Here is a 22,396-nt window from a genome sequence, read left to right as displayed (position 1 = left end):
CAAAGTTACCTCCCCTTACAGTTCAGGGGCACCCATCTCCCTGCTACCACAGACACTGGAACATACTTTGTGTGGATTGTCAAGCAGCAGCATCTGAGATATCACAGCTGGAGGCATCAAAGGACTGAATGCAGGAAGCTTGGAGCTGGATGCCGGCTGCAGCTTCACTCTCATTGACTATCGGGGGAAGAAAACCAACATGTAACTCATTCCTAACCACAGCTTCCAGGATGGAGATCAGGTGAGGGGGAGCTGGACCTCCCCAACACTCCTCCAAGAGGAAATGGCCCTCTTAGACGTGGTACCCCGAGGCACCTATGGGAGCCCAAGCAGACAGACTCCCACTAATTGATAAAAGGATCTAAGAGGTCTTTCCTTCCACACACAGAGTGGATCGGGAGTTGTGTGGTCAATAACCGGCATCTGAGAGGCAGCATCAACAGCCAGGGCACATCTTGGGTTGAATTCTAACTCTGCTTCTCACTGGCTCTGTGACCTTGAGTAAAATATTTACTTTCTGAGCCTTGGGTTAACTTATAAAACAGAGGTAGTAGCAGAACATTGCCCACAAGACTACCATAAGAAGTAGAGACTGCAGGTCATATTTTTGTCTGTCTCGAATCTTTTCCTTTCAGGACAAGCCCCCTTCCCCTGTGACTGTGGGGTGCCTGTTAATCAGTAGGGCCCCACTTCCCTTGAAAAGGGGTGGATATGTTATCTCACATTGGCCAGTGTCTCATATACCAGGACACAAGTTCCTAGTCCAAGGTATGGTAGCAACACCAACAAGCCCAATCAGAGCCCTTTCCTGGGTAATCAATATACATGCTTCATGCCCGGTGAGAGTTTCTGAGATAAAGAGGGTTAAGGACCATGAAACCCTGGAGCTGTGGGTAGCCACTTTCCTGTTTGTGGAGAAACTGTCAGAATGGTGCCAAAGAAATGCAGAGTCAAGAGATACAGACAGATTCTTAAGGCATCGTTTAAGAACCTATCTGGATCCACTCATATCTGAAGCCAGATATTCAGGAATCCCCAGTCAGGTAAGCCATTAGATTCCCACTTCATCTTCAGTTAGTTTGAGTGAAGATTCTTTCCCTGACACTTGACAGATAAGTCCCAGCAAAGAACTTGGCACTAAAAACCGACAGCCATTACTGAGAAATCCGCAACAGATGACTCACCTTTGGCACAGCCACTTGAAACATGATATCCCAGACAGGCTGGGGAGCCGTGCTCATCATGGTCAAAAGCAGCACCTGTACCTCTGGGTGCCCAGGGGCTCCCGTCTGGGAGAAGTGGAGCAGAATTCTGAATCCATTCCGGTCATACACAATGAGAGGCGGCAGGCTGCCTGGTAGAGAGGGCACGAGCAAAAGGGTTAACACCACTACAAACCCCCCGGACAGCCAGGCTGGAAAGAGATGTACATGTTATCCCCAGATGCTGTTGCTTCTCCATGCAGAACATGTCCAGGACTGAATTCCTCTGCACTACCATAATCCAAGTCCTCATGACTCTAGCTGGACTCCTATGACCCTCCAAACTGACCTCTCCCCACCATCCAACCATCATACACACACCACCAGTTATTAAAAATCACATTTTTGAGGAAGATATGATCATGATTAAAATCATGCATGATGCATGAACACTATAGAAAATAGAGAATTATCAGCCAGGTGTGGGGGCTCACGCCTGTAATCCCAGCACTTTAGGAGGCCGAGGCAGGTGGATCACTTGAGGTTAAGAGTTCAAGACCAGCCTGGACAACATGGCAAAACTCCACCTCTACTAAAAATAAAAAAATTAGCCTGGCATGGTGGTACATGCCTGTAATCCCAGCCATTTGAGAGGCTGAGGCACGAAAATCACTTGAACTCCGCCCACCTCGACCTCTCAAAGTGCTGGAATTACAGACGTGAGCCACTGCACCCGGCCAATGCATTCTTAATTCTACCCAGAAATAAGCACTTACTTCCTTCTGGTCTCTTTTGTATGACTACAAACACACACATATGCTCACACACACACATATACCACCTTATATTTAATTGCACAAAACTGTAGATACCAAATCACCTCAAATTAATAAGTTTAATAACATTCCAATGGAAATTCTAAAGAGACTTTTAATTTAGCTAAGGAGTGACTCTAATGTTTACCTGAGGGGGAAAAACTATGTAAGACTAACGAATAAATTTAAAAAGGGGGGCAGGGCTATAGCAAATACTCAGATAAAATTACAATTCAAGTAAAGTGACATAAACAGAACGTGCGGAACAGATCTAAATGAGACTGTAACATAACATAACCTTCAAAAATCAGGGCTGGCTCAATGAATGGCACTCAGACTGGTTAATCAGCTGGGAAAAAACTTTAATATCAAAATATACATTACTAAAATATAGCTTAGAGCTGGGTATGGTGTCTCATGCCTGTAATCCCAGCTACTCAGGAGGCTGGGATGGGAAAACTGCTTGAGGTCAGGAGTTCAAGACCAGCCTGGGCAATACAGTGAGATCTGTCTCCCACCCCCAAAAAGACAATAAAAATTTGCTGGGTATGGTGGTGCATGCCTGTCATCCTAGCTACCTGGGAGTCTGAGGCAGGAGGATTGCTTGAGCCCGAGAGGAATATGAGGCTGCAGTGAGCTATGACTGTGCCACCGCACTCCCGCCTAGGCGATGGAGCAAGGCCCCATCTCTAAAAAAACAAAAAATTAAAAAAAAAATTAAAACATAGTTTAACAATGAAACTACCAAAGATTTAAGAGACTGAAAATATCAGTGGGGTATGATGGCAAGAGTATGGGGGAAAAGCAACCTTTTCAGAAGGGAAATTGGTAATGCAGATCAAAATTTTAAATGTCTACATGTGGCACTTCACTGGTATTATGATCTCCTAATAATCAGGAAGGTATAAAAGGAATGTATAAAGAAAGGCATCCCGGGCGCCTGTAGTCCCAGCTATTCAGGAGGCTGAGGCAGGAAAATGGCGTGAACCCGGGAGGCGGAGCTTGCAGTGAGCAGACATTGAGCCACTGCACTCCAGCCTGGGCGACAGAGCCAGACTCCGTCTCCAAAAAAAAAAGAAAGAAAGGCATCCAAAGATGTTCTTTGTAGCCCTGGTGTTTTTTTTTTTGTTTTTTTTTTAGACAGAGTCTCGCTGTGTCACCCAGGCTGGAGTGCAGTGGCGCAATCTCAGCTCACTGCAACCTCCGCCTCCCAGGTTCAAGCGATTCTCTTGCCTCAGCCTCCCAAGTAGCTGGGACTATAGGCGCCCATTTCCACACCTGGCTAATTTTTTTTGTATTTTTTAGTAGAGACAGGGTTTCACCATGTTGGCCAGGTTGGTCTCAAACTCCGGACCTCAGGTGCTCCACCCACTTCGGCCTCTCAACGTGCTGGGATTACAGGCGTGAGCCACCACACCCGGCCTGTAGCCCTGTTTTTAACAGCAAACAGGTAGAAAGAAATTGACCTTCAGAGAAGGACTGAATAAGCTGGACATAGTGGCGCATGCCTGTAGTCCCAGCTACTTGGGAGGCCAAGGTGGGAGGATGGCTTGAGCCTGGAGGACGGAGATTGTAGTGAGCTGAGATGGCGCCACTGCACTCCAGCCTGGGTGATAGGGCCAGACCTTGTCTCAAAAATAAAATAAAATAAAATAATTTTAAAAAAATGACTGAATAGGGCCAGGCACGGTGGCTCATGCCTGTAATCCCAGCACTTTGGGAGGCCGAGGTGGGCAGATCACAAGGTCAAGAGATCAAGACCATCCTGGCTAACACAGTGAAACCCCGTCTCTACTAAAAATATAAAAAATTAGCTGGGCGTGGTTGTGGGCACCTGTATCCCAGCTACTCGGGAGGCTGAGGCAAGAGAATGGTGTGAACCCAGGAGGTGGAGATTGCAGTGAGCCGAGATCATGCCGCTGCACTCCAGCCTGGGTGATAGCAAGACTCTGTCTCAAAAAAAAAAAAAAAAAATGACTGAATAAACAGATTACAGTATCTCTACTTAACGGTGCATATATATATATAAGTTCATTAAAAATCAAGTTTTTAAAGAACAACTAAGGAACTAAGGGCATAAAAATGATATAGGCTTATAAAGTAACAGTAAAAAGAGTATAAAACATTCTATACACACTGTGGTGTCAAATTATTAAGGACTGTATGTACATATATATGTACATGATAAGACAAGAAGAAAATCTATCAAGACACGAACAGAATTTCCATCTCTGGCTGGTAATGGTATAGATGATTTTACTTTTCTAGTCTATCCTTTTTTTTTTTTTTTGAGACAGAGTCTTCTCTGTTGCTCAGACTGAAGCACAGTGGCACAATCTCAGCTCACTGCAACTTCTGCCGTCTGGGTTCAGGTGATTCTCCTGGCTCTGGCTCCTGAGTAGCTGGGATTACAGGTGTACACTACCACACCCTGCTAATTTTTATATTTTTAGGGTTTCACCATGTTGGTCAGGCTGGTCTCGAACTCCTGACCTCAAGTGATCTGCCCGCCTTGGCCTCCCAAAGTGCTGGGATTACAGGCATGAGCCACTGCGTCTGGCCTATTCTATCTCTAATAAAACTCTACATTTTGAACATGGATTTTTGTTTTTAACTTTTTTATTTTTTAAAGTTTGCTTTGTAATAATTTCAGACTTATAAAAAGTTATAAAACTAATACAAAAATTTCTATATACCCTTCATGTAGCTTCCCCAGATGTTAACATTGTAACTACAGTACAATTATTGAATTCAGAAAATTAACATTGAACATGTATTATTTCTTAAATCAAAAATCAATAAAGAAATGTGCAAAGAGCTCCCACTGTTTACCAACTCTGTTTATAAATTTGTCTGCCTGGCTTTCAGGGCTCTCTGCAATCTAACCTCACCACAAAGAGCCATAGGAGGGCTCTGTGCTAAAGAGCCCAGGCCCTGGAACAGACGACCTGAGTTGTGTCTTGCTCTGCATACTAGTGTAGAGACGGTAGGCACCTTAATTAGCTGAGCCTTCCATTTCCTTCCCTTTTAACAGAGATAATATCCACTTTTCTACTTTAATGAGGATCCCTAGAGAAGGAGGATCACTAGCCAAATTCATCCACTTGTTTGAATTCTACCTCCTGCCAGTCATTTCAGGCCACATTAAACATTCCCTTCTTGAATCCCAAATCAATGAACATTATGTGCCTAAGTAAGCCTTTTCATTAAATTCTGCCTGCCCATATCCTTGACAGTGTCAATACTAAGGAAGGCTAAGAAATCAGCTAAAAGACAAGCAAACTTTTTTTTTTTTTTGGAGACGGAGTCTCACACTTTGTCACCCAGGCTAGAGTGTGGTGGCACGATCTTGGCTCACTGCAACCTCCACCTCCTGGGTTCAAGCAATTCTCCTGCCTCAGCCTCCCAAGTAGCTGGGACTACAGGCATGCACCACCACGCCCAGCTAATGTTTGTATTTTTTGTAGAGACAGGGCTTCGTTATGTTGGCCGGGCTGGTCTCGAACTCCTGGCCTCAAGTGATCACCTGCATTGCCTTCCCAATTTTTTTCTTCCCCCCAAAATAGAGACAAGGCTATGTTGCCCAGGCTGGTCTCAAACTCCTGGCCTCAAGTGATCCTCCCACCTCAGCCTCCCAAAGTGCTGGGATTACAGGCGTGAGTCACCATACCTGGCCACAACCTCTTACTTTCTGCCCTCATGCAAAATCTCTCCCATTTATTAACCAAATTTAAGGGCCACCTCTACCAAACTGGAGTGGAAAAAGCTGGGAGTCTAATAGATTCCCAGGAAAAAAAAAAAATTGGGGAGTGAAATTGTACTTACTGGGCTTAACAGACTCCAAAGGGACAAACACTTGAGCCAGAGGTGTATTCTGTGAAGATGGGGAAGGAGCCAACGGGCCAGCCTCCCAGGACCAACCTGGAGAGGACTTAGTACCTGGTGGCACTTCCTTGGGGACACTTTTCTGCGAAACATAATTCCTATAAAGAAATAAAAAATATCAAAGACTAGCAAAAATTGTAGCAATTTCCTGGAATTTGGGTTAGGCTTATTAAAGAATAAGGAAAAAATTACACACACACACACACACACACACACACACACAGAGTTAGATGTCATATGCCTTTTTTTTTTTGATACAGTCTCTCGCTCTGTTGCCTAGGCTGGAGTGCAGATGAACAGTCTCGGCTCCCTGAAACCTCTGCCTCCCAGGCTCAAGCGATTCTCCTGACTCAGCCTCCCGAGTAGCTGGGATTACAGGCACCTGCCACCATGCCCGACTAATTTTTGTATTTTTATTAGAGACAGGGTTTCACCACATTGGCAGCGCTGGCCTCAAACTCTTGACCTCAGGTGATCCGCCCGCCTTGGCCTCCCAAAGTGCTGGAATTACAGGCGTAAGCTAATGCGCCAGATGTTATATGACTTTTGTCAAGTAATCGAACTCATACCTCAGCTTCCTCATCTGTTAAATGGGAATAACAGAAGTAATTTAACTCCTAGGGCTGTTACAAGAATCAAATGAGACAATGTATGAAAAGCACTTAGAGGCTGGGCATGGTGGCTCACGCCTGTAATCCCAGTACTTTGGGAGGCCGAGGCAGGTGGATCATTTGAGGTCAGGAGTTCAAGACCAGCCTGGCTGACGTGGTGAAACCCCGTCTCTACTAAAAATACAAAAATTAAAAAAAATAAAAAATAAAAAATTAGCCAGGCGGTGGTGGCGCATGCTTGTAATCCCAGCTACTCAGGAGGCTGAGGCAGGAGAATGGCTAGAGCCTGGGAGGCGGAGGTTGTGGTGAGCCGAGATCACACTACTGCACTCCAGCCTGGGCAACAGAGTGAGACTCTGTCTCAGAAAAAAAAAAAAAAAGATAGAAAAGCACTTAAAACGTCCACACATAATAAGAACCCAACAACCTAGAGCCTTTGTTATGAAGGTTGATCATGCTGTACCTGTAGGGCAGTCCCTGACAAGAAGTAGCTCAGTCAGGTTGTTTCCCAGGTGTGATCACAGAGGGACTTGAGCCGGGCAGATGATACACAAATTACACCAGCTACTATCCACTCCATGATTTTGTCCATTTGGGACACAAACTGAAAACATTTTAGAAAACTAAAGTCCTGAGAGGAGAAATAACCCACCCTGCCTGAGTGGCTGAAAAAAAGAAGACTGCAAGAAATGACTTCTAGGTGGCAAATGGGAATGAACTCCCAGGACATCCCACTTCTGCCAGAGCCTGGTGGTTTCTATCAGGAACATGGGCACTTTCAGGCTGTTTGGGTGAAGGTAAGCTGCACTTTTCCAGAGGCAAAGGGACAGGATCTATGAAAATGTTGTTACATTCACACCTTAGGAAACCTCTCCCTTCAGGGATCTATACTATAAGGCACTGCCCCAAGCACCTCCAAACTGGAAATTATGTAAATGTCCACAAAAGGGAAATGATCAAATACATGCATGCAATAAATTGTAATGTAGCTATTAAGAAGATTGAGGCATATTTATAGAAACTGATATGAAATGCATCACAGATATAATATGAAAAGGTCATGCTGGAGTGCAGTTTATAAATTAAAATCTGTTTGTGTAACAAGACACAGGAATGTACCACTACATGTATAGAAAAAAAGCAAAGAAGGAACATTCAACCTTGTTTTTAGGGAGTGGCACTTTGCACTTTGTTGTATATTTCTCCATGGATCAAATTTTGCTTAATTTTAATTATATGGTTATTAGAAGGGAAAACAAAAACAAATGGCAAAAACCTCATGTTCTACTACTGCTAGTCCTTAAATAAACCTCCTTTCAGATGTCTTGGCCAAAGCAGGTATTTTCGTACGACTTAGGAAAAGAAGTAAAATGAGAAAAGGGAAGCAGCATATTAAACTTTTTTTGAGACCGGGTCTCACTCTGTTGCCCAGGCTGGAATGCAGTGGCATGGTAATGGCTCACTGCAGCCTCGACTTTGCGGGCTCATGTGATCCTCCCACCTCAGCCTCCTGAGCAGCTGGGACTATAGGTATGACCTACCACACCTGGCTAATTTTTGTATTTTTAGTAGAGATGGGGTTTTGCCATATCTCCCAGGCTGGTCTTGAACTCCAGGGCTCAAGCGATCCACCTGCCTTGGCCTCCCAAAGTGCTGGGATTACAGGTATGATATGGTTTGGCTGTGTCCTCACCCAAATCTCATCTTGAATTGTAGCACCCACAATTCCCACATGTTGTAGCAGGGACCCAGTAGGAGATAAGTGAATCATGGGTGCAGTTTCCCCATACTGTTCTCATGGTAGTAAGTCTCATGAGATCTGACGGTTTTATAAGGGAAACCCTTTTTCGTTTGGCTCTCATCCTCTCGTCTGCCGCCACATAAGACATGCCTTTTGGCTGAGTGCGGTGGCTCATGCCTGTAATCCCAGCACTTTGGGAGGCCGAGGCAGGCGGATCATGAGGTCAAGAGATCGAGACCATCCTGGCTAACCAGTGAAACCCCATCTCTACTAAAAAAAAATACAAAAAAAAATTAACTGGGTGTGGTGGCACACGCCTGTAATTCCAGCTACTCAGGAGGCTAAGGCAAAAGAATTGCTTGAACCTGGGAGGCAGAGGTTGCAGTGAGCTGAGATCGCGCCACTGCACTCCACCCAGGGCGACAGAGCAAGACTCCATCTCAAAAAAAAAAAAAAAAAACACATGCCTTTTGCCTTCCGCCATGACTGGGAGGCCTCCCCAGCCACGTGGAACTGAGTCAGTCTATTAAACCTCTTTTTGTTTTTAAATTACACAGTCTTGGGTATGTCTTTATCAGCAGTGTGAAAACAAGTACAAGGAATGAGCCACCACACCTGGCCTAAACTTTCAATAGAAAGATGTTTCTCGGCCAGGCAGACGGATCACCTGAGGTCAGGAGTTTGAGACCAGCCTGGCCAACATGGTGAAACCCCATCTCTACTAAAAATTAAAAAAAAAAAATTAGCTGAGCATGGTGGCGCGTGCCTGTAATCCCAGCTACTCGGGAGGCTGAGGCAGGAGAATTGCTTGAACTCAGGAGGTGAAGGTTGTAGTGAGCCGAGATTGTGCCACTGCACTCTAGCCTGGGCAACAGAGTGAGACATGAGACCCCGTCTCAAAAAAAAAAAAAAAAGAAAGAAAGAAAGATGTTTCTCCAGGGCGAGAGGCTGTCTTAGAGCACCATTCTCTGGCCCTTGTCCCGTGAGAAGGAACTGCACTCAGGAGCCAAACTCTCCCACTCCCCTTGCCCAGAAGACTCACAGAGGGCCTGGAGCTGGCTGTGGCGAGAGGAGGTCCAGCAAATTCCTGTCTGCAGAAGGGTTCTGAACGCCACTGCCTGGCAGTGTGCTGGAGGAGGGATTCCTCTTTTCCTCACAGCAATTCTGACCAGAAACCTGTCAAATCAGGAACGGCTAAAATAAGACCAGGGTATGAATGACCATCAGCCATAGTAAAACCAAGGCACAGCTCTCCTGAGCCCACCCAAGCTGCTGTGGCCCAGACTGGTGACATCTCTTAGGGCAAGAGGGGAAAGAAAGGGCAAGATCACATGCAGCTCCTGGGCAGACCTCCAGGAAGCAGGAGCCTGGTGCAACCTGTCTCCCCCCGGGGTACCAGCCAGACAGTATGGGTGAGAAAGAGGCTTTGGACCTCCAAGGCCATGATCCCACTGGGACAGTGCAGGAGCACCTCTCTGCTCGCCAGGCAGTGCTGCCTCACAAGTGCAGGTCTGAGACCCTCCCCTTCTCTCTCCGGGCCCTGGGAAGGGCATCCTTACCGTGCCTGTAACAGGAGCATCACTGATTCCTGTAAAAAAGGAGTAGAGTGAGATGCCTAACAGTAACTCCACCTGCTTCAAGATGGAGAGTAATGCCACACCCGTCCTTTCAAGGACATCCAGAAAGTCTAGACAAATAAGCAACTTACTGAAGGTCATGCGACTCGTCCATGGCCAATCTGTGACCAATATGCAAGAGGGACCCTCTGAACTGCCCAGAACACCTGATTCCCTTGGCGGCAGGTATATGCTCCCTGAGGGAACCAGTTCACTCCCCTACTCACAAGCACCCTGATTCCCTCAGCAGCAGGTATGTGCTTCCTGAGGGGACCAGCTCACTCCCCAACTCACAACCACCCTGATTCGCTCAGAAGCATGCATGTGCTTCCTGAGGGGACCAGCTCACTCCCCTACTCAGGAGGGGACACGTGCTCCCCGAGGGGATGCATGACCTCACTCTCCTACTCACAACCACCCTGATTCCCTCAGCAGCAGGCATGTGTTTCCTGAGACCAGCTCACTCCCCTACTCAGAACCCTGCTGATTCCCTCAGCAGCAGGCACTTGCTCCCAGAGGGAACCAGCTTACTCCCCTACTCACACCCATCCCGATTCCCTCAGCAGCAGGCACGTGCTCCCTGAGGGTCCAGCTCACTCTCCTACTTACAACCACCCTGATTCCCTCTGCAGCAGGTATGTGCTCCCTCAGCAGCAGACATGTGCTCCCTCAGCAGCAGACACGTGTTCTCCGAGGCTCCAGCTCACTCCCCTACTCACACTCATCCTGACTCGCTCAGTAGCAGACACATGCTTCCCAAGGGGACCAGCTCACTCCCCTACTCACACCCATCCTGACTCCCTCAGCAGCAAGCACGTGCTCCCAGAGGGAACCAGCTCACTCTTTCTATTCACAACCATCTCGACTCCCTCAGCAGCAGGCATGTGCTCCGCGAAGGGAACCAGCTCACTCCCCTACCTGCACCCATCCTGTGCCTGCTCCCCACAAGCACCTGCCCTCACCTAAGGCTGCCAGGTCCTGATGAAGCAAAGATGGCGCCACAGTCCCCGCCTGCGCAGGTCCATTGTCCACCTCCAAGTCAATCAGAGGACAGGTTTTCATGCAGCCTGCTGGATTCTGAAAGACTAGAAAGCCCAGGGTTAGGAAGAGAAGTCAGTTGGGCACGAGAGCAAAGTCTCCACATAAATCCTATCAGCTTCCCTCAGGCCACCTCCTAATCAAATGGTAACGCCCTCCCTGCCCTTCCAAGAACCTTCCACTCAGCTGAGTCTCCTGACACACAAGCTCAGCTGGCATCCATGACAAGAGGGAGCCAAGGCCTGCCTTCCTACCCCAGGGATCACAGGCCCTCCTGCAAAGGTCCCATCGCCCTGGAGGAAAGCAGATTCGGCCTTCTCCAGCTCAGGCCATTCTGAGGCTTCTGACCACAGCTGATCAGAATCACCCACAGTGCTTGAAAGACGCAGACCTCCAGGCCCAGCTCCAAGCAGTCTTGCTTCAGAAGGTCCAAGCCAGGGACCGCATTTCAACCAGTGCTCCAGGTGATTCTGATACAGCTGACCTGGCACTAGGAACCACTAAGGAAGACCATTTCTTTTGTCTCTAGCTCCTGTATGCAAGCATTTACGAGAATTCAAATGCAGGCACAGCTTAGCCATCTGCTTTTGTGTGTAGTAAAAGCTGGGGTCCAGCCCGGCAACCAGCTCATGACAATTCCTATGGTTGGGCGTGGCAACATGAAACCCGCTTTCACAGGAAGGGGAACAAAGGGCGAGTTCTCTCATTTCCATTCCTTAACCCAGAATATGTTTAGGACCCATTTCTTTTCTGGGAATTGCAGGCTGCCCCAAAGCACAGAAGGCAAGGAGAAGCTTTCAAACATACCTCTGGAGACAGGGATATCTCCCAATGAGCTGGTCACTCTGTTTCCAAAGGTGACCCGGCCCTCCATCACCTGTTTGTACAGCAGAACTCCTTGGGTGAGGAGGTCATTTGCCTGGAGAATTTCCGCTGAAGAATGAGGGAAGACTCAGAACCCCCTGGTTTGGCAACCAACAATCTCAGTCTTTTCTAAGCTTTTCCATAAAACAGCCTTCATATGGCTCGACTATGTTCAGTTTATCTACACCTCCTGCCCCCAGATTGTGTCATCGTACCCTATCAGGCCTAGTCAGTTAACCCGAGTCCTAACATGTTAGTAGTTCTCAATGCAGAAGGAAGCAAATCTGTTCACCTTCTACACCTGTACTGTCCAGAGTAATGGCCAGCAGTAAGCACTCAAATTAAGGCCCTTTCAATAACAAACTTTTAACTTTAATTCAGAACCTGAAGCTGCTGGCTCTGTGCGGTGACTCATGCCTATAATCCCAGCATTTTGGGAGGCCGAGGCGGGCGGATCACCTGAGGTCAGGAGTTCAAGACTATCCTGGCCAACATGGTGAAACCCAGTTTCTACTAAAAATACAAAAAATTAGCCGTGGCAGGTGCCTGTAATCCCAGCTATTCGGGAGGCTGAGGTGGGAGAATTGCTTAAACCCAGGAGACGGAGGTTGCAGTGAGCTGAGATCGCGCCATTGCACTCCAGCCGGGGCAGCAAGAGCGAAACTCCATCTCAAGAAAAAAAGAAATATCAGAAACAGAACATTAGCAGCATCATGCGGGATGCCGCGAGCAAAACTGAGACCGAGAGAACTCTCAATTCAGAAGGCCTATTTTCACGCAAGGAAAAAAGGCTGTGCGTGGTGGTTCACGCCTGTAATCCCAGCACTTTGGGAAGCCAAGGCGGGCAAATCACTTGAGCCCAGGAGTTTGAGACCAGCCTGGCCAACATGGCAAAACTCCATCTCTACTAAAAGTACAAAAATTAGCCAGGCATGGTGGTGCGCAACTGTAGTCCCAGCTACTCAGGAGGCTGAGGCATGAGAATCACTTGAACACAGGACGTAAAGGCTGTAGAGGCTGCAGTGAGCTGAGCATGCCACTGGACTCCAGCCTGAGCAACAGAGTGAGATTGTCTCAAAAAAAGGAAAAAGGATTGCAGAGGGCATGCACATGCTATCCACTAAGAGAGACTGAAGAAATACAAACCAATTACACAGTATGGCTTTTCTTTTATGTCTGATTTAGAACAATTTTTTTTAAGTTAGCAAGAGATGATTAAGGAGAAATTTTATCAGGGAAATCTGAACACTGACTGAATCTTTGATTATTTTGAAATGTCCAGAGCCCGGGGATTGTGGTTCACGCCTGCAATCCCAGCACTTTGGGAAGCCGAGGCAGACGGATCACTAGAGGCCAGAAGTTTGAAACCAGCCTGGCCAAAATGGTGAAACGTCATCTTACAAAAATACAAAAATTAGCCAGGAGTGATGGTGGGTGCCTATAATCCCAGCTACTTGGGAGGCTGAGGAAGGAGAATGGCTTGAACCCGGGAGGCAGAGGTTGCAGTGAGCCAAGACTGCACCACTGCACTCTAGCCTGGACGACAGAGCAAGACTCCATCTCAAAAATAATTAAAAGAAAAAGAAACGTCTAGAATTTGCTTCAAAACAGACTAGGGAATGGGTGGTTACAAAGAGAGGTACAGATGAAACAAGATAAAAAAAATCAGCTATGAGCTGGTAATTATTAAAGATGAGTGAAGCCTCTGCCCGGCCGCCCCGTCCGGGAAGAAGTGAGGAGCGCCTCTGCCCGGGCGCCCCGTCCGGGAAGAAGTGAGGAGCGCCTCTGCCCGGCCGCCCCGTCCGGGAAGAAGTGAGGAGCGACTCTGCCCGGCCGCCCCGTCGGGAAGAAGTGAGGAGCGCCTCTGCCCAGGCGCCCCGTCCGGGAAGAAGTGAGGAGCGCCTCTGCCCGGCCGCCCCGTCCGGGAAGAAGTGAGGAGCGCCTCTGCCCGGCCGCCCCGTCCGGGAAGAAGTGAGGAGCGCCTCTGCCCGGCCGCCCCGTCCGGGAAGAAGTGAGGAGCGCCTCTGCCCGGCCGCCCCGTCCGGGAAGAAGTGAGGAGCGACTCTGCCCGGCCGCCCTGTCCGGGAAGAAGTGAGGAGCGACTCTGCCCGGCCGCCCCGTCCGGGAAGAAGTGAGGAGCGCCTCTGCCCGGCCGCCCCGTCTGGGAGGTGAGGAGCGCCTCTGCCCGGCCACCCATCGTCTGGGAGGTGAGGAGCGCCTCTGCCCGGCCACCCATCGTCTGGGAGGTGAGGAGCGCCTCTGCCCGGCCACCCCGTCCGGGAAGAAGTGAGGAGCGCCTCTGCCCGGCTGCCCCATCTGGGAAGTGAGGAGTGCCTCTGCCCGGCCACCCATCGTCTGGGAAGTGAGGAGCGCCTCTGCCCGGCCGCCCCGTCTGGGAAGTGAGGAGCGCCTCTGCCCGGCCACCCCGTCCGGGAAGAAGTGAGGAGCGCCTCTGCCCGGCCACCCATCGTCTGGGAAGTGAGGAGCGCCTCTGCCCAGCCACCTATCGTCTGGGAAGAAGTGAGGAGCGTCTCTGCCTGGCCGCCCCGTCTGGGAAGTGAGGAGCCCCTCTGCCCGGCCGCCCCGTGTCTGGGTAGAAGTGAGGAGCTCCTCTGCCTGGCCGCTCCGTCTGGGAGGTCTACCACGGAGGCCAGAAGCAATGTGGGGGCTGGACGTGGTGGCTCACGCCTGTGGTCCCGGCACTCTGGGGGGCGAGGCGGGTTGATCACTTCGGGCTAGGAGTTCAAGACCAGTCTGGCCAACTTGGCGAAACATGAAGAATACAACAGACAAACCAACCAACCAACTCAGTGACAACAAAACAGGTCTACCCTGGAGTCATACTCTAATTTTTTCTATTTTCCTCCCTTTCTGATCCTTTATCCCACTTTCTTTTTCTTCCTCTTCCTTCTCCCTCTTCTTTGTCAAATAGAGGATTGAGTTATTATCACTGATCCATATAAAGTCCCTCTCTCATTTATTTTAACTCCCACCCCCCATTTCTATTCCCCAACTTCCCATGTGCAACCTTCCTAATATGTTTGATACGCATCTTTTTGTTTGTATGTATTTTTAGAAAATGTTTATTGTTTTTGTATGCAAAAAAAATTAAAAAAAATAAAAAAATAAAGATGAGTGAAGAATACATAGGATTTATCTTACTATTCCCCTCTTTCATGTTTCGAGATTTTCCATAATAAAGAGTTAAAATTTTTTTTTAGTAACTGTGGACAATTCTCCACATCCTTACAGATGTCCCTTCCACTTCCCATCGGCCTGGCCCTCTTAGGTGACCTACCTGGCCCCTGAAGGTACAAAAACCCGTGATCCCTTTGAGACACCACCCACAGCTGTTTCTCTGGCCCCTGCGATTGGTCAGCTTTTCCTGAAGCCTCCAGTGGGATCTTTCTTCTACCTCTCACACCCCAGTCTCCATGGTCAATTTCCACCCCTTTCCAGGCTTTAGACCTGCTGCTGATTTCTTACTGAAGCCTGGATCCTGCTGGAAGTCAGTTCTGAGGCAACTCAGGCCACACCCTCCCCAAGCCCAAGCTCCACGGAACCTAAAGTCCACTCTGTCTTGTTCCTGGCACATCAGCGTGACAGGAGGGACCGAGTCTGTCTTGCACCTGGGCTGCTAGCTACACCCAAGGAAAGAAAACTTACCGAGTGCATCATCGTCATCAGTGGTGTCACTCGCCAGCCGGAAAAGCGTGGGCCGCAGCTTTTCACATCTCTCATACACAACCTGAAAGAGCAGAGCTTGGTTCATGACACGCCCAGGCACCCCATAACGCCCCCCTCCAGGGCCCCAGGAGCCTCCGATCAGGCAGACGGCAGAGTCTGGGGCTTCAGAAGGCCTCCCATTGGTCCTGACTTAGAGACTGCAGTTTTGAAGTAACATGGCAGAGTTTCAGAAAAAGATTACAGGCTACAAGTGTATGATTTTTGAAAATAAAAGAATCTGGCCGGGTGCGGTGGCTCACACCTGTAATCCCAGCACTTTGGGAGGCTGAGGCGGGTGGATCACGAGGTCAAGAGATCGAGACCATCCTGGCCAACGTGGCGAAACCCCGTCTCTACTAAAAACGCAAAAAATTAGCTGGGCGTGGTAGCGGGCGCCTATAGTTCCAGCTACTCAGGAGGCTGAGGCAGGAGAATGGCGGGAACCCAGGAGGCAGAGCTTGCAGTGAGCCGAGATTGTGCCACTGCACTCCAGCCTGGGTGACAGAGCGAGACTCCGTCTCAAAAAAAAAAAAAAAAAAAGAAAAAAGAAAATAAAAGAATCTGACCGGGCAGGGTGGCTCACGTCTGTAATCCCAGCACTTTAGGAGACCAAGATGGGCAGATCACCTGAGGTCAAGAGTTCAAGACCAGCCTGGCCAACATGGTGAAACCCTGTCTCCACTAAAAATACAAAAGTTAGCGGGTGCCTGTAATCCCAGCTACTCGGGAGGCTTTCTCTTAGGAATTTGGAAAGACAGTAGTTCATTTCTACTAATCTTGTGAAGTGGAAGGACAGGTAAATAAAGAAGTTATGTGGGGGCTGGCTCTCCTCCTGTGCAGAGAAACATAAAAAAAAAAAAACTGGAATGCAGAGGGAGATGGCTGAAACAGACCTGCAGAAGGAGGTGGAGAACAGAGCTCCATGGGAGACCAACAGCATGGCTGCCTCGAACCTGGCACAGACAGGCTGTGGTTTCTTTTTGATTGTTTGTTTTTTCAGTTTTTTTTTTTTTTTTTTTTTTTGAGATGGAGTCTCGCTCTGTCGCCCAGGCTGGAGTGCAGTGGCGCAATCTCGGCTCACTGCAAGCTCCGCCTCCCGGGTTCATGCCATTCTCCTGCCTCAGCCTCTCCGAGTAGCTGGGACTACAGGCGCCCGCCACCACGCCCGGCTAATTTTTTTTTATTTTTATTTTTTAGTAGAGACGGGGTTTCACCGTGGTCTCGATCTCCTGACCTCGTGATCCGCCCGCCTCAGCCTCCCAAAGTGCTGGGATTACAAGCGTGAGCCACCGCGCCTGGCCTGTTTTTTTCGGTTTTTTTGAAACAGAGTTTCACTGTTGCTGCCCAGGCTGGAGTGCAATGGTGTCATCTCAGCTCACCGCAACCTCCACCTCCTGGGTTCAAATGATTCCCCCTGCCTCAGCCTCCTGAGTAGCTGGGATTACAGGCATGCGCCACCATGCCTGGCTGATACTGTATTTTTAGTAGAGACGGGGTTTCTCCATGTTGGTCGGGCTGGTCTTGAACTCCTGAACTCAGGTCATCTGCCTGCCTCGGCCTCCCAAAGTGCTGGGATTACAGGCATGAGCTACTGCGCCCGGCTGGGCTGTGGTTTCTTAGATGTGACAACAAAAGCACCAGCAAGACATTGAAAAAAAAAAAAAAAGGCCAGGCATGGTGGCTCACGCCTGTAATCCCAGCACTTCAGGAGGCCAAGGCAGATGGATCACCTGAGGTCAGGGTTCAAGACCAGCCTGGCCAACATGGTGAAACCCTGTCTCTACTGGCCAGGCACGGTGGCTCACACCTGTAATCCCAGCACTTTGGGAGGCTAAGGCAGGCAGATCACCTGAGGGCAGGAGTTCGAGACCAGCCTAACCAACATAGAGAAACCCTGTCTCTACCAAAAAAAAAAAAAAAAAATACAAAATTAGCCAGGCGTGCCGGCACATTCCTGTAATCCCAGCTACTCGGGAGGCTGAAGCAGGAGAATCGCTTGAATCCGGGAGGCGGAGGTTGTGGGGAGCTGAGATCATGCAATTGCACTCCAGCCTAGGTGACAGAGCGAGACCTTGTCTCAAAAAACAAAACAAAACAAAACTTTCCCGCTTCAAAAGATGCTAACAAAATAGTGAAAAGACAGCCCAAAGGATGGGAGAAAACTGTCTGATAAGGAACCTGTATCCAGAATATATAAAAAACACTTGTAACTCAAAAATAAAAAGACAATCCAAAAGATGGGCAATGGATTTGCACAGACATGTCTCCTAAGATGTATAAGCTGCCAATAAGCATAGGAAATAAATAAGCCATCAAGAAACAGAAAGTTGCAATGAGACAGCACTTCACACCCTCCAGGAGGGCTCCAATCAAAAAGATAACAGCAAATGTTGGCAGGATGCAGAGAACTGGAGCCAATACATTGCTGCTGGGAATGTAAAATGGCACGGCCACTTTGGAAAACAGTTTGGCAGTTCCTCAAAATGTTAAATATGGAGTTATCCCAAGATCCAGCAATTCCATTTCTAGGTATATACCCAAGAGAATTTAAAACCTATGTTCACATAAAAACTTGGACAAAGTTCAAAGTCATTATTAGGAAGGAATAATTCAAAGGTATCATTCGTAATAGCCAAAAAGTAGGAACAACCCAAATGCCCATCAGCTGATAAATGGAGAAGCAAAATGTGGCATAGTCACACAATGGAACGCTATCCAGCCATGAAAGGGAATGAGGCAGTGACACATACTACCAGATGGATCCATCTGCAAACATTAGGCTACGTAAAGGAAGCCAGACACGAAAGCCCACGTACTGTGTAACCGCACTTGGACAAAGCATCCAAATAGGCAAATCCAGAGAGACAGAAAGTGGATTAGTGGTTGCCAGGGACTGGGAAAGGGGAGTTTGGGAAAAGGGGGAATGACTGTTAATGGGTACAAGGTTTCTTTTAGGGGTGATTAAGATATTCTATAACTAGGTAGGTGTGATGGTTGCTTTTATGGTATGTTAATTATCTCAATAAAGATGCTATATAAAAACTAAGATCTCAAGATGTGGAGGAGCTAGAACTTGCATATGCTGCTGTTAGGACTGTAAAATGTTGCAATCACCCTTGAAGATAGCTTAGCCACTTTGTTTCCTAACAAGTTAAATATATACTTAGCATATGACGTAGTAATCCCAGACATTTACGCACAAGAAATGAAAACAGATGTTCACACAAAATCCTGTACACAATTGTTTACAGCAGCATGATTCATAATCACCCAAAGCTGGAAACAACGCAAGGCCCATCAACAGGTACACGGGACAGTACTCGGCAATAAGAAGAAACAAGCTACCGCTACACACAGCAGTGTGAATGGATCTTGAGTGAGATCCAGAAACCAGGCAAAAATAGAGGGTTATGTACTGCATCATTCCATTTATACAAGAGTCTGGGAGTTGTCAGCCAATCAGAACAGAAAGTAAATTAGCAGCTGCCTGGGGATTGGGGAGCAAGGGAGAGACGATGGGAGGACAAAGTAGCACAAGGACATTTGGGGAGGCATCAGATATGTTTACCGTCTTGACTCTGAGATGGCTTCATGGGTGCAAACAGGTGAAAGCATTTCAAACCCACTTTAGTGAACATGTGCAGCCCCCTGTGTTACACCTGAAGATTACCTGCAGGGCCTCCTGGTCGGGCGGGGCCTGCCCTGGCCTGCGGTACATGCTCAGCATCTCCTGCAGCACCTTCACATGGCTTCGCACTTCCTCCACCGCACTGACCCTCTTGGACACCTTCTCCGATTTTTCTTGTTCCTTTTGGGAAAAAGGAGGATAGGAGTGAGGGAGCAGAAACCCTGACTGAAGCCTGAACAAGGGATGGGAAAGAGTCACTATTGAGAGAGCTCGCTCAAGGGCATCACCAGGATGTTAAGTGCATGGGAGAACTCACACAGTGGGTGAAAAAATACTCAAAAGCCCAGAATTCCTGGGAAGGAAAATGAAGTTTGGGGACTGGTGACCGTGACCTCTGCCTTTGGGCCACCAGCCTCAAGCCCTCTGAAAAGCAGATTCCTAAACCTGGACTTTGTACCAATACCTGTTGCTGGGACCCAAGCTGGTGTCTAGGAAATGCTTTGAACAGCATGGATGAAAGCAGCTGAGAAGTACGGCAGCGAGATTTCTGGTTCCAATCACCACCTTGCTGCCCTTGAGGGAGCCTATGGCTGTTCCCCAGAGTTTAGGGCTAGGAACCACTCTTTCTCCCAGGCAACCGTTCCTCTACCCCTCAAGCATAGGCTCATATGCGCTGTCCTTCAGCCTCTGTCAAATGCTGCTTCTACTGAACCAGCTGGAAGAATTCCCACCTCCTTGACCAAATTCTTGATTAACCGGTTTGCGGCCTGAAGGTCCTCGGGGTGGTTGCTCTTTAGAAGCCTTGTCAGAAGCTGCAGAGAGTGAACAGGAAGAGTAGGTGAGACCACAACTCCCTCAGGCCCAGAGCAGAAGCAGCAGCAACAGAAGAGTTAACACTAACAACAGCACACATTTTACATGCACCATCTCACCAAATGGTCCCAAGGACACTACGATGCAGGCACTCTGACTATCCCAATACACCACTGGTTTTCTTTTCTTTTCTTTTTTTTTTTTTTTGGGGGGGGACGAGGTCTTGCTCTGTTGCCAGGCTGGAGTGCAGTGGCACAATCTCGGCTCATTGCAACCTCTGCCTCCCGGGTTCAAGCAATTCTCCTGCCCCAGCCTCCCGAGTAGCTGGGACTACAGGCGCATGCCACCATGCCCAACTAATTTTTGTGTTTTTAGTAGAGACGGGGTTTCACCATGTTGGCCAGGATGGTCTCAATCTCTTGACCTCGCGATCCGCCTACCTCGGCCTCCCAAAGTGCTAGGACTACAGGCGTGAGCCGCCGCGCCCGGCCGGCCACTGGTTTTCAGTGGGGTAGGGGGATGTGGGGGATTACTTCTCCCAGGGGATGTCTGGCTAAGTCTGGAGAAATTTGGTTGTCACAACTAGAGAGGGGGTGCTACTGGCAGCTCATGGGTAGAGTCAGGAATGCTGTGAACATCCTACAGTGCACAGGACAGTCCCCAACAACAGAGAATTCTCTGGCCCAAAAGGGCACTAGGTCTGCAGTTGCCCTGGACCATGTGCTTTATGACATGACAGATGCTGGTGATCTTGTTCATCCCTTTATTTCCAGCACCTAGCAGGATGCCTAGCACAGAGAAATCACTCAATCTTCGTGGGACAGATGGCAGGAAAAGTGGGGATAATGAGGGCTGGTGACACAGGATTCTTTCTAAGAAGTCACACCATACCTCCTTCCTAGCTCCTCCCACCCTCTGCAAACCTAAGGCACCAAGCAGGAGGAAAGCCAGGGAGAAAGGAGGCCTGGAACCTAGACTAGCCTTGCTCGTTCTAACAACAGGGACCTGATGGCCAGAGTATCTAGGCCCAAGGAGTGGGTACAGGGAGAGGGTGCAGTTGACAGGCAGAGCATACCACGCAGAAACGAGTACGCAGCTTGTAGCCTTCCAACGCTCCATGAACTAGACCTTGTGACTGACCAAGAACAGTCATGACCAAAAGCACTGACAGCACTAGGCCAAAGGGCTCCCCACTCACAGGCACCATAGTTATCCCTGGGTCTTGGCCACCTTCTTCTTGTCCCTCTAGATACTGATGTCCAAGGAATAACGACTTGGGGAATTCATAGTGGATGGAAAATGGATAGGGCCGGGCTCACTGGCACTGAGAAAGAGCTGAACCAACACACAGCAGCAAGTTCTTCCACTGTCCCCACCCCAACACCACACCCACACAGGACATGACCCATCCATCACCCACACTACCCACGGGCTATCCTTCTGCACCTTCTTTCCTCAAGGAAGGCTGTGCAGAAAAGGGAGAGGGCACAAAGAGAGGGCACAAAGTACCCTTGGAGGAGGAGCAGGAATTATGTCCTGGGCCCAGATCTACACTGGGGTAAGGCAGGATCACAAACAGATGCTACCAAGACCCAGGATGCAGTGTCTGCCTAAGAACCAGGCTGAATCAAAACAGAGACTGGACCTTATTAGTTGACTTATCCATGAAGAACATACCCAAACCTTCTGCTACCTCACTCCTAAGGGCCTGTCTGGAGAGGAGAACCCATGTAACCTGCCCCCCTCCACACTCCGATTCAAGCATCAAAGGGCATTTACAGTGCCTAAGAGAAAAGGTCTGATCAGACACCATGTAGGTCTGGTTCCTTACCTTGGACTTTTCTTCATCAGCATCAAAGATGGAGCTCTTAGGCCAGGGAGATGGTGGGGGTAAGATTTTATCCACTGGTAGTTTAGGGTCTTGTTTTATAATTCCTAAAAATGCAATTTACAAAGTTAAGACACCGATATGGTACCCAGAAACTTCAGTCAGAATCCAGTATAAAGTCCGGAAACCCCTGGTTCCTAATACCATGCTAGCAAAGCACTGTCAACAGCCTTCAAAGACAACACCCAGTGTATGAATGAAGTTTTACATCATCTCTTAGGAGAATCCAAGGGACCATGGTGGCTGGGACAGCAGAGCCAACTATGTCAGAGAAGAGCCAGTCCTGAAGGCCTGCAGTCTGTGGGCCTTATGCTATAAAAACATGGATCAGTTTATCCAGCTACATAACCTCCCAAGGATCAAAAGTTTCTGGAGGGTCCCTGATGAAGCTCCTGAAAATGCTGAGTGTATGTGACAGGGAACAGCAGTCCACCCTGAACCCGAGTTCCTATTTTTAAGAGCCCAACATAAAAAGGAATTCAGATTCCCATCTTCCAAACAGGACACACAAAGGTGGGAACTATCACCTCCACCGTGACAACAACAAAACACTAGAAAGTGTGCAAATT

General features: G+C 48.6%; 1 protein-coding gene across 1 annotated transcript in view; it reads right to left on the bottom strand.

Annotated features, from left to right (window-relative positions):
- GGA2 (golgi associated, gamma adaptin ear containing, ARF binding protein 2) overlaps positions 1 to 22,396 on the bottom strand; it is a 47,298-nt gene that overhangs the window by 2,844 nt on the left and 22,058 nt on the right. The window contains exons 6-16 of the mRNA XM_055232753.2: positions 21,771 to 21,874; positions 19,858 to 19,938; positions 19,169 to 19,306; positions 15,439 to 15,520; positions 11,716 to 11,841; positions 10,833 to 10,955; positions 9,814 to 9,842; positions 9,297 to 9,430; positions 5,843 to 6,000; positions 1,185 to 1,354; positions 67 to 177 (exon numbers count right to left, since the gene is read on the bottom strand). Coding sequence (XP_055088728.1) covers positions 67 to 177; positions 1,185 to 1,354; positions 5,843 to 6,000; positions 9,297 to 9,430; positions 9,814 to 9,842; positions 10,833 to 10,955; positions 11,716 to 11,841; positions 15,439 to 15,520; positions 19,169 to 19,306; positions 19,858 to 19,938; positions 21,771 to 21,874 — 1,256 coding nt within the window. The remainder of the gene's footprint in view (positions 1 to 66; positions 178 to 1,184; positions 1,355 to 5,842; positions 6,001 to 9,296; positions 9,431 to 9,813; positions 9,843 to 10,832; positions 10,956 to 11,715; positions 11,842 to 15,438; positions 15,521 to 19,168; positions 19,307 to 19,857; positions 19,939 to 21,770; positions 21,875 to 22,396) is intronic.

The sequence above is a fragment of the Symphalangus syndactylus genome, chromosome 11, assembly GCF_028878055.3.
Source record: "Symphalangus syndactylus isolate Jambi chromosome 11, NHGRI_mSymSyn1-v2.1_pri, whole genome shotgun sequence".
Lineage (NCBI taxonomy): Eukaryota > Metazoa > Chordata > Mammalia > Primates > Hylobatidae > Symphalangus > Symphalangus syndactylus.
This window is presented reverse-complemented; position numbering and strand designations above follow the sequence as displayed.